The sequence below is a fragment of the Delphinapterus leucas genome, chromosome 10, assembly GCF_059928025.1.
Source record: "Delphinapterus leucas isolate spDelLeu-1000000601 "Yukka" chromosome 10, BTC_Dleu_Yukka2, whole genome shotgun sequence".
NCBI lineage: Eukaryota > Metazoa > Chordata > Mammalia > Artiodactyla > Monodontidae > Delphinapterus > Delphinapterus leucas.
In genome coordinates, this window is record NC_143138.1 from 2,336,088 (window position 1) to 2,347,585 (window position 11,498).

An 11,498-nucleotide genomic window follows, 5' to 3' on the forward strand; every position below is an offset into this window, starting at 1 on the left:
TCAGTCTTAAAAAGGAAGGAAATCCTGACACGGGCTACAGCGTGGATGAACCTTGAGGACATGATGCTCAGTGAACTATGCTGGTCACAAAAGGACAAAAAATGGTTTCACTTACAGGAGGGGTTGAAAGTAGTCAAGCTCACAGAGACAGAAACTAGATGGTGGGGGCCGGGGGCCGGGGTGGGGAAGAAGGGGAGTTAGTGTTTAATGGGGACAGAGGTTCAGTTTGGGAAGATGAAAAAGTTCTGGAGAGGATGGAGGTGATGGTTGCACAACACTGAGAATGTACTTAATGCCGCTGAGCTGTGCACTTACAAATGGTTAAAATGGTCAGTTTTATGTTATGTATACTTTACCACAGTTACACAAAAATTTTTTTAAGTTGGACAAAAACTTTGTGTTTGCTGCAAATGCTCGTGTATACCCATCTGGGAACAGTGGAGTTCCTCAGGATGAAGCAACCAACGGTGCCCAATTTGTAAAGCATCTTTTAAACACACAGAAAAAGCAGCTTTTAATCTAATCTGGGAGGAAACAGTCTGTAGTGCAGATTATGGGGCTGAGTGCCTAAGCATCCTTAATTTAATATGACCCCTGGAGGCTTGTGGCTGGTTTACAGCACACTGTCTCCTTTGCACTTATTCTTTATTTTTTTTAGTTTTTAGTTTTGGCTGCATTGAGTCTTCATTGCCACGCGCGGGCTCTCTCTAGTCGCGGCGAGCGGGGGCTACTCTTGGTTGCGGTGCACAGGCTTCTCATTGCGGTGGCTTCTCTTGTTGCGGAGCATGGGCTCTAGGTGCCTGGGCTTCAGTAGTTGTGGCTCGTGGGCTCTAGAGCACAGGCTCAGTAGTTGTGGCACAAGGGCTCAGTAGTTGTGGCGCACAGGCTTAGTTGCTCTGTGGCACGTGGGATCTTCCCAGACCAGGGCTCGAACCCGTGTCCCCTGCAATGGCAGGCGGATTCCTCACCACTGCACCACCAGGGAAGCCCTACACTTATTCTTTAAATGACGCTAAGAAATAAAGTGTGACTGTCATGCTAGCAGGATTAAGTAATACAAAGACTGACCCTCTTCCCCACTTTAGAAAAAAAAAAAAAAAAGGCTGATAAACACTTAACCCGCATTCTTGTGACTTGACATTCCTTCCCGCGGGCTCCTGTGACTCAGCTATGGGCTCACTGCTCAGATACGAAAACTGTCTCATTTCTGGAGCAGCGTTTCCAATGTAAGGAGCCTCCCGGCTCCTTGGTGCCACTGCAGGCCCTAAGCTAACTGTACACCCAGAACTAAACCGGTTAGGGCTGTGCCTCAGCGTCCTGCAAACGTGAGTTATACTATCACTGCAAGGAACCGAGAAAAAGACACAGCAAAGGAGTGGAGAAGCAGAAGGACGTGAAATGGGGAAGAAGCTGCAGAAAGGCGCGGGGAACACTTGACGAGCTTTGCGGTGGTGACTCCGGCTCTGTGAACAGTGACAGGCAGTGGGGGCGGTCCCCAGGAGCAGGGCCCAGCTCAGAAGGGCCGCATGTGGCTTAATGCTCTGCGGCTGCCGTCTTGGTCTTGGGAATCGTTTACGAACAAGGGGCCCTGCATTTTCGTCTTGCACTGGGGCCCCACAAGTTTCGTGGCTGGTCCTGACTAGAAGAAAGGTTTGGAGAGACCAGGAGACCCGCCCTGAGTGGGGCAGGGGGCGAGGCAACGCTTTGCTGCGTGTTTCAGGGGCTCGCTCCAAGCCCCCTCTGATCGGGAGCTAATAGCTGAGGGCATCTATACCTATTTCCAGAAAAGAAGCCTCAGGAGGGGTGTTCCTGCCAATTCCACACGAAGCTTAAGGGGCCGGGTAAGTTTCATCCTGAGTCTCTGAGAAGAAAAAGAGTCCTTTGTCTAAAGCATTTAAGGGTTAAATCATCAATATTCATTTATCCTCCATTAACTGCCAAAAAGATCCATCTCTAGTCTCTTCCACCCCCCAGTGAAAAACAGCTACTGCTGACCCCCGCCCCATGGTCCGCAGGGGTCCCCCCGCCCTGGGTAACTGCACCCTGTGCTCTGAAACCCGCCTGCCCTGCCCCAGCTGGACACCGGAATTGCGCCCAGGAATCTGGTGTTGGACGGAGGGGTGCTGGCCTCCGCCTGACCAGGGACCAGGTGAGCAAAAGCCAGTCCGGAGGCGGGAGGGAAGCTGATCTCAGGAGAAACTGATGTGGGTTCCACAAGGGCTCTGAAACAACCCCTGTCCCACTTTCTGGTCTCAGATCCCGGCCTAGGTTTCCTGAGCCATCCCTGCATCTTTCCAGTCAATTTCTTTTCTATTTTTGTGAATTAATGTAATTTGGAATTTGTTTTCATTACTTGCAACCAAACGAGTCCTGAGAAGAGAGGGTTTGACGGCATGTCATACGGTGCAAGTGACGACCTGAGAGCCCGCGGGCGGTGTTCTATTTCAGCAACGACTTGTTGTAGGGGAAATCCACTTAAATCAGCCCATAACCCTGCCCCCTTTCCCAGAAAGGCAGGCTTGTGAATCTCTAGGCCACTTGTCTCGCGGGGGGGTCAGCCTGTATGTAATGACCTGCGCTGGGTAAACGCTGAGAGAAGCAGAGACCGCAGAGCCAAGTCTGTGGACCACGGAGGTCAGGGTCAATGCCTCCTACAGACCCAGCAGGGACAACACTCCAGGTGGGCAGGGGCCTCTCTACAGAGCCTGGCCCGTCCCCCGTTTGCACCTGCCCTGAAGGCAGCTCCCTGATGCCTGCGGTCAAGGCTCGGGTTACCCTCTGCCCCGCTTTACAATTCCACTTTCTCTCCCATCCGCTTCCCCCCCAGCACAGCTAACCCAGACTTCTAACTTGGTAGACGGTCCTCCATCGAAGGGCACGGACTCAGATGTCTGGCCCACGACCTCGGTGGAGGTGGAGGCGCAAATGACAGAGCACCCCACCTCATCCTGGGGCCCCCGCCGGCCAGGAAGCCCCTTTCCTTTTCAGATCCCTGAGCCCTGCGGCCAGAGGCCTGCTCTGTTTTCACATGAGAACTCTGAAAACCAGCCAACCCCTTCAAGGGTCTTTCAGACAAACCCCCTGGAGGTCCACCTTGGCGGGACCCCTCAGGCCACCTGCATTGGGGCGTCCCGTCTGAAGGGCACACCCGGCTTCCCAAGTCATCAGTTTCTGGGCGAAGGCGAGAGACACCTCGGAACGGCATGGAATTAACCACCCTTCCAGATGTGGCTTATCAGGTCCTCCCCATCTAAGCATTTCTGACCTGACTCGTTCAGCCGGTCCTTACCCCACAGAAGAGGAGGAGAGGAATCTGAGATTTCCAAGTGTCTCCTGGAGGGGAGGGGAGGGAGCCCTGAGCCCACTTTACCCGCGAGGCGCCTGCAGATGAACGGGTCATAACCCACACCTGCCAAGCTAGAGAGCTCCGCTCTTCTCGTGACACCAGTGCAGGTGCGCTCAGACACTTCTGCTGAGGACTCGGTGGGTAGAGCGGGGACAGACGCACAGCCAGTGCTGGGGGCACTGCGTGCAGACCCGAAGGATGAACAGGGACCAGCAAGTAGAAGGACGGAGAAAAGGGTTCCAGGAAGTGGGCTCAGAGGCAGAGGGAGCAAAGATTAGGGGAACTAATCTTAGGGGAACCAAGAGGTCTGCACAACCCACCGCGGAAGCCGCAGGTAACAGCACACAGCCACGCCCCTCCTCAGGCAGGAGCAGGACCGTCTCTGATTGGCCAGTAAAGATGAAGAGAAAGGGCAGGGCCCCCCCCCCCGCCGGGCGGGGCCCCTGGGGCGGAGGCAAGAACACCCTGCAGGGTGAGCAGGTGAGCCATTCTAACCCTACAGCTACGGCTCTGGACACGTCAATGACCCCCAGCCTCGTTCTCCTCCCTGAACTGAACTTTGGACTCGAAGATAACACCACAGCTCGCTGTGCCCAGGGCACACTTTTGCCTACACTGGGTGCTGGGCACAGGTGAAGCTGGCTGAATGAAGTCAGTTCTAGCCGATGGCTTCCCATTTCAGGGTCCTTCGGCCCTGTGGAAATTTAATTAGCACCCTCCCCTTTTGAGCCAGAGGGCAAGAGAAGATGCTAGAACCCTCCAGGGCCGGTGCTTCTCCAATCAACAGCCCGGGAACAGGGTCAGACCCACTTGCCCAAGGCCTGGTCCGAACCTGCCGGCCAGTGGGCTTCTCCACGGCTCCTCCGCAGGCCCCCGCCTCGGGCCAGCAGTCTCCTTCCGGGAGAAGCGGGCCTGGCTTCCCCGCTGCCCGTCTGTGGCCCCAAGCAGGGTCAGCGCCAGCCCTCTCCTCACCCCACAGGCTCTCTCCCTGGGCGCCCCCGTTCCCTACCCATCCCTCGGCTGGCTGAGTTCAGCGTCTCATGGCTATGAGTCACCCCATCCCCGTGCTCCCAGCCACCCTGCACCCTTCAGCCCCAGGCTCCCACAGGCCACAAGGCCCTGCAGATGCCACTCCCTCTCGGAGGGAAAGGCACACCCACCCACCCCCTCCTCTGCCTCTCTCCTCCTCAGGCGTCAGTCTCATCACTGAGGCCCGTCTGCCTGGGCCAGGCCCTCTGTTCTCTCTCATTCCCATTCTTCCACTCACTTAACCCAGTCTGTAATTAAAACGTGATGATGATCAGTTAAGGTGCGCCTCGCTTGTTAGTCCATCAGCTCGGTGGGTGCTGTGCTATTTCCGCCTAGCACTGCATTCCCCACACGAAGCACGAGGCCTGGCCCAGAATCCGCACTCACATCTGAGAAAGGGAGGAGGGAGGGAAGGAGAGGTTAGGAAAAAACAGAGGAGTGGCCCAGGGCCACACTCAGTGGCGTGATGATTGCCTAACAACCGTTTCTCGGAAGAAAAACAGACCCAGGTGTGCAGTGTTTGCAGATTTCCACGGTGTAAACGCTCTCACCATGGCCGTGGCCGGCTCCCAGCCGCCAGCCCCGCATCCTGAATGTGTGGCCCAGCCGGCTCCCGCACCGGGACTGACATTTGGTGCCCAACATGTTTTTAAATGACATCAACTTTTGACTCGATCCTGCCTGGGACTGAAGGCCAGAATGAACTGAGACTTGCAAAACAATGCTAAAGACGAGAGGTTTTGCAGCTGGTCCAGAGCAAGAAGATGAAGGAAAGGTGAGACCTGGGGACGAACACTGTCCCCCAAAAGATGGAAGAGCTGCTTAGCAACTGTGCAACTTCTGGCGTCTCCATCAGTGAGGACCACACCAGATTCTGTGCTTAGGAGCTCGTCATAAGTCGAAGCCTGTGAGAAATGCTGTTATACCCACTGACCTAACATTTATTTCCCTTCCTAGCAATTCATCCTAATGCCTCAATAGAAGCAAATCTGACACCTACAACACCAAATCAAAAAGGTACTGAGATCCTAAAAATATTCGAAGAAAATGTGTTTTTTCCCTAATATTCCAGGATTATAGAAGTCCTAAATCTACCACAAAACCCAGAAACCATAAAAGATTCACTTGACTCTATCCAAACCAGAAGTTTCTGCGTGACAAAAATACCATAAACAAAATCAAAAGACAAACAACACACCAGGGAAAACCATTTACAAAACATCCAAAATGCTTCATTTACTTTATGCATAAAGTACTCCTATAAATCAGTAAGAAAATAACGCTCCCCCCAAATATACACACAAGAAGGCAAAGGATGCGAAGAGACAGTTCAAAGAAAAGGAAACACAAATGGCTCAAAAGATTTCAGAGATATTTAACCTCCCTCCTAACAAGAGAATGCAAATAACAACAATTTCTCACATGTCAAACGAGGACATGTTAAAAGTATGACAGCCCCCTGGGTCAGGGAGGGTGTGGGAGTGGGGCCTCACACCTTATGGATGGAAATGTGAAAGGGCAATAAGATCTCTATGGAGAGCACTTCGACAACATCTGTCAGAATTAAAATGCAGCCCAGTTTGACCCTCCACTTCTAAAAGTTTCATGTGTGGGGGAGTTTCATTATATATTATGTAATAACAAAGACTGGAAACAACCGAAATGCCCCCTTGGAAGGTGACTTGTTAAATTATTACACAGAAAAGAATGAGGGGCTCCCTGTACTGATACGCACCCATCCCCAACACAGGTGAACAAAAGGTCTGAAACAGTGTATACGAACAGCTTGTGAGAGAAAAATATATAAATGAAAATATACTTGGAATATTTCTGGAAGGATACATAAGGAACTGGTAACCATGGCTGCTTCCAAAGAGGGAAACTGGAGGCAGAGATGGCGAGAAATGTTACTTTTACTGTTTGCTTTTGGTCCCATATGATGCATTGTCTATTTCAGTAAGTTTCTAAACACAGTCACGCACAAAGATGTTCACTGTTGTGTTGTATATAGTAGTCACACGAAATAAAATCACACTAGGATGACCTACCGGTGAGTTATTTCTAAAGATATTCCTGTTGTGATGACATTGTAATTATTTTTCACCCTAATTAAATCGTACTGAGTCACTTTAAATAACTTCTAATCTTGAGCCCCAGAAAAAGAATTCAAATTACTTCCTGGGGTATTTAAACAACTCTCAGGTTACTTACAGGATAAAGGCCAGCAATCTGTGAGAATTCTTGGCGAACAGAAAATAATATTAGAAGACTGGAGATAAACAAACATCTTAAATTTCACGTACAGAAAGAGAGTGTTGCTAACATTGATGGTAGGCAAAATTCTAGGGGTTATTCAAGGAAGTGGAGAGCACTAGAAACGAACAAGGGTTCACTCTGAACACTGCAGTATAAGATAAACCATGCAAATTACTGGGAGGAGTATTTTAAAGTCGGCAGAGTTATGTTAAGCACTGACGATCTTTCTACGCGGCTGGGGATAAAACGCAGAGCAATGAACGGCATTTGGAAGTTGAGGACCAACTTTCTGGTCCACTCAAGGCTGGTGAACTGACTTAAAATCCAAGACAACACTCAGTGTTAAGACTGCCTTGGACGGCCCAACATTCTTAATCAAAGGAAATAACAGGTGAAAATGTTTTGAAAACTTTACAGGGCAGCACAAAAGAAAGGTGGTGGCATCGACATCATCATCATTATTATTATTACTATTCCGAAGGCATCGCAAATTCTGGTTAACAAATACCAGGGACCAAGGCAAAAAATAGAAATAAAAAAGATCCTAACAGGAGAGATCTAATAACCCCAAACTAGCAAGATGGAACCTACATGGTGCCCCACATCACACGAGCACAGGCTGAGAAAGCCCTGACATAACGGGATCCCATCGAGGCCCCGAGGTAGACAGATGACACGTCTACTGAAAGCCTTAATGATCGACTGTAAGCTTCATTAGTGAAGTGGCCAATGTCTTCTCTTCTGATCAGAACACGCAGGCCATGCCTGTTGTGTTCTGGGTGCCATGCTTAAGAGATACATATGCCACGTGGACCCATCAGAATGGTGAATTCTGTCCCGTATGGAAGGACTGAAGGAGCTGGAGATTTCTTAGCCAGGGAAGAAACCAGTCCTTGGGTATCCTCAGGTATCTGAGCACGTATTATATGAAGGAAAAAGAATCATTCGGAGGAGAGAGCTGCACAAACAGGCATGAGATGACCCGAGTTGTGTCCACCAAAAAGCACGACTCTCTGCAAGGAAGACTAACCAGCTAACGGGGTTCTGTGCAAGGCACAGCCGCGCCGGGGATGCCACCCAGGAGCGGAGAGACTCTTGTCAGTTCCAAGACCCCTTTTAACTATAACAAGCTGGGACTCTATCTGCCTTGGTAGTTTCACGTGTGTAAACGCTATTATAGCCTGTATGCTAGACTACACAAAATATGATATAGCTATTAATGATATACATCTAAAACATATATTTAATATAATGTAATATGTGCCTGGTGGTTCTTCTGTATCCCCCTCCCCATCTAATACCTGAGGAGAGAACTGGCCCTCTAGCGCAGGGAGGCACACACCTGCTGAAGGAAGTCTGATGATAAAGACATCGCACGGGGCTTTTGTGAGTGGGAAGATCGCGGCGCTCAGTGGGGGAAGATGGTACAAAAGGCAACTTCTCAGACCCTGAATTTTCATCCACTGACAGAAGGAGAAGCCTGCCACTTCTGCTTCCACTTGCAAGCCAAGCTGGCAGGCACCTGACCTCTGGAATCAGCACCCATCACAATATGCATTCCACGTCTGTACATCTGATACAGGACCCAGCGGACACGGCATCAGAGGAGGAAGCCGGCCTCAGTACGAGCCAAAATGTGCTTAAAAAGCTCTTGAAAGCATTGGTTATGGAACAGAACAGTCCTTTATTTAGATCTCATTTGTGTGTGAAAATCAATATGTCCTTTTTAGTCTTTATCTTACAGGAAAATGCGTCTCTACCTATTGCCCCCAAGTGTTCACCTCCCGGACTGCCTTGTCAGCTGTACATAACTGACGCACCCCAAACCATGCTGCACACCCTCGTGCCATTTTTGACCCCCTCGAGTGCTCACCTGGAATACCTGTCCGGCTCTCCAAGGCGCCTCCATAGCCTGCTTTCAAGAACTGTTCTCTAGTTTTCTTCTCCCACCATCCACGGCAGGGTCCCCACCACTAAGACAATGATACTCTGACCCACCTCCTTGGAGGCTAACTTCCAAGTTGTCCTCCCCTGTGACCCCCAGAACAGGGCACCCTCTACACACATCTGCTTCGATCTACATCATTCCTCCTGTACTCTAGAAAGAGGCTCAAAGCATTTGACAAGTTGCAAATCCTTACTTTCACAGACATACAAACAGTATTAAAATAGTCACTGTTCTTAAGTTTTCCGTGCTGGTAAACCACAACCAGATATTGACCTCCATGGATGGGAAACAGTCACAGAAATGCCTTGGCAAAGGACAGGCTGACCGGCGGGATCAAGGTGAACCAAGCTAGAAGGATCTCCCCACTAACAGCTAAGCCAGACAGTTCCCGGAGGACAGCTCATTTCTCGCCAGGCTGGTACAAGCTGAAGACAAGGGTTATGATGATGTAAGAGTTTCATCTTACACATCCATGTGGCACAACTGTTCACTAACACACGTTTGGGGCGGGGGGGAGATACATGCACATAGATTATTATAAACTGTCAAATTTCAGTCTTGCATTTAAACAAAGCGTTTCAAACTCTGCCCAGAACTGCTCAGAAGTGGGAGAAAGGTCTACATTTACTTTGAAAGGCAAATTAGTTATTTAAAACACAGAAGGGGCACAATAACACAAGTTGTTTGACACACTGGCATACAATCTCTCTTGTATGTTAAGAAATCCAGAAAACTGTAGATGTCCTAGGCATCGATTTTCTAGTACTGCCCCTTCTCCATCTCTATGACGGCCACATATCTCTGGCAAACACTCCGACTCCATTTCCCAGGATGCAGCACCTCTGCTAGAGGGCCCCCCTGGGCTGGAGCAAGTCAGATGTCCAGGTAAAGCTGGCCAGGATCTGACCTCAACGCCTGGACAAAAGAGCTGCTGTGTGACAGCAGGGGTGGTCCCGAAACGCCACAAATTCTTAGCATCCTTCCTATACTCCAATGGTGTTTGCTACAGTCCCGAGAAGACACCTGAGGGAACACTGGGGTGGCGAAGTCCAACGTGAAATACGCCGACCTCTGGGGAGGACTGAGCTCGGGGAAAGGGAATCTTCGAAAGCTGTTTGCTTCTCTGGCTACAGTTTGAGCTCTTTAGTCAGCTTTAGTCTGTTTCCAAAGCCAGCGCTGGATGGCTGAGGTGTGCCCAGAAGAACACCTGGGAATAGGAACTATTCTGGCGGAGGCTATTTCTTTGTGGGAGACTTGGGGACAGCTGGCCCGGCAAAGGGCAGAGCCTGGGGCCGGGCTCCAGCGGGCAGACCTTGAGAGGGGCGTCCTCCAGGGCCAGCTGGTGAGCCATCAGGCCTTGCCCTCCGCGGGCCACCCCTGCCTGAATGAAGCGGCAGCTCGAGGGTCGGGGAGGGAAGCTCCAGCCTTTGCAGAGGGAGGGGCGACCCTTCCGTGTGTGCTTTGGGACAGGAGTTTGGGTGCCAACTCGGAAGGCTAAGGTGCCCCTTGGCGTAGGTAGGCAGGGCCACCGCAGAGGGCTGCCGGAGCCCGGCTTCACACCCGGGCAAACACATCTGTTTGGGGGATGGAAGGACAGCAAGCCCACGTGAGGTGCGAGGACACGCGGGCTCGCACCACTGCGGGGACCCGGGTCTGCACGAGGGCGCGGGGAAGGGCGCGAGGACCGCGGAGGGCACAACGCTCGGGAGCGGGACGCGGGGCCGGGGCGGTCGCGGCCCTTACCTTGCTGACCACGTTTTGTACCAGGCCTGTGCGGAGGCCGTAGTCCCACGCGTGGCAGTCGCAGTTGGAGGCGTTGTCCCCCTTGTCCGGAGGGGACTGCAGGGGCGGCGCGTCGCCCCCTTCCGCGCCGCTGCCGTTGCCGAGGGGGCCCGCCGTCCCCCAGGCGGCGGTGGAAAAGGGGGTGGTCGGGGGGCTGGTCCAGTTGGCCAGGTCGCCGCCGCCCCCCCGGGCCGTGGCCGTGACCCCCGCCGGCTCGGCGCCCTTGCCGTCCCCGCGGCACCAGAAGTTGGGTTGGTCCAAGAGGAAGGAGTCCGAGAACTGGCTGAAGCCGATGAAGAGCGCCGGGATCCAGGTGAGCAGCACAAGGGTCTTCTGGTAGCTGCCGCCCAGGCCCCCGAGGAAGGGCAGCACCGACCCGTCGTAGTCCAGCAACAGGAGGCTCGGGTGCGGGCCGCCGGCGGCGTGCGGGGCGGGCAGCGGCTGGATGTCGCCGCCGCCGCCCGGGCCCGCGCGTCCCCCGAGGGGCGCCGAGGCCGCCGCGTCCCCGGGCGGCAGGGCGCCGTTCTCCTCGGCCGCGGGCGGCAGCCGCCCAGGGACGCCGCCCGCCGCCTCGCGCCGCCGGTCTATCGCCATGGCCCGGGTTCGCGGCGCGCGCAGAGGCGCATAGAGCGCAGCGGAGGCTCCCGCGGGGCCCTGGGCAGAGCGCGCGGGCCCGGCGCCGCCGCCGCCGCCGCCGCCGAGGAGGGCCCGCCGCTCGCAGGGACGCTCGGCTGCCGCGCGCGTCACTGCGCCCCCATGGCCGGCCACCCGCGCCCGGGCTGCGGCCCCGGCGGGCGCCGGGCGGAGGGCGGGCAGAGGCCGCGGCCCTCAGCCGCCGCCGCTCATCGGCTCAGAGGCCCGGGCGCCGGCGGCCGAGCCCGCCGCTCTCCGCGGCTCCGCGCCCGACGCGCGAGGAGGAGGAGGAGCGGCGCCGCGCCTGTGCCTGTGCCTGTGTCGGCCGGCGGGAGCCCTGCGGAGCACGGCGCGGTCGGCTCCGCGCTCCCCGCGCGCCCGGGATGTATTTATCCGACCCCAGCGCCTCCCGGAAGCCGCGAACTCGATGCCAGCCTGCCGCGCCGGCCGCGCTCCCCGGCTCGGCTCCGCAGCCTCCCTCCGCCTCCCGCGTCCCGGCCCGCC

General features: G+C 54.0%; 1 protein-coding gene across 14 annotated transcripts in view; it reads right to left on the reverse strand.

Moving 5' to 3' along the window:
• The window catches only part of SLC22A23 (solute carrier family 22 member 23), a 143,976-nt gene extending 132,919 nt beyond the window's left edge, over positions 1–11,057 (reverse strand). For 7 of the 14 annotated variants that reach the window (XM_089918231.1, XM_089918230.1, XM_089918226.1 and 4 more), the window contains exon 1: positions 10,323–11,054. In XM_089918231.1, the coding sequence (XP_089774357.1) occupies positions 10,323–10,955 (633 nt within the window). In that variant the 5' untranslated portion in view covers positions 10,956–11,054. Of the gene's footprint in view, positions 1–10,322 lie in introns of all 14 variants that reach the window. The other 7 variants (XR_016394502.1, XM_022586553.3, XM_089918227.1 and 4 more) reach the window with 3 other exon arrangements.
• Between the last annotated feature and the right edge of the window lie 441 nt (positions 11,058–11,498).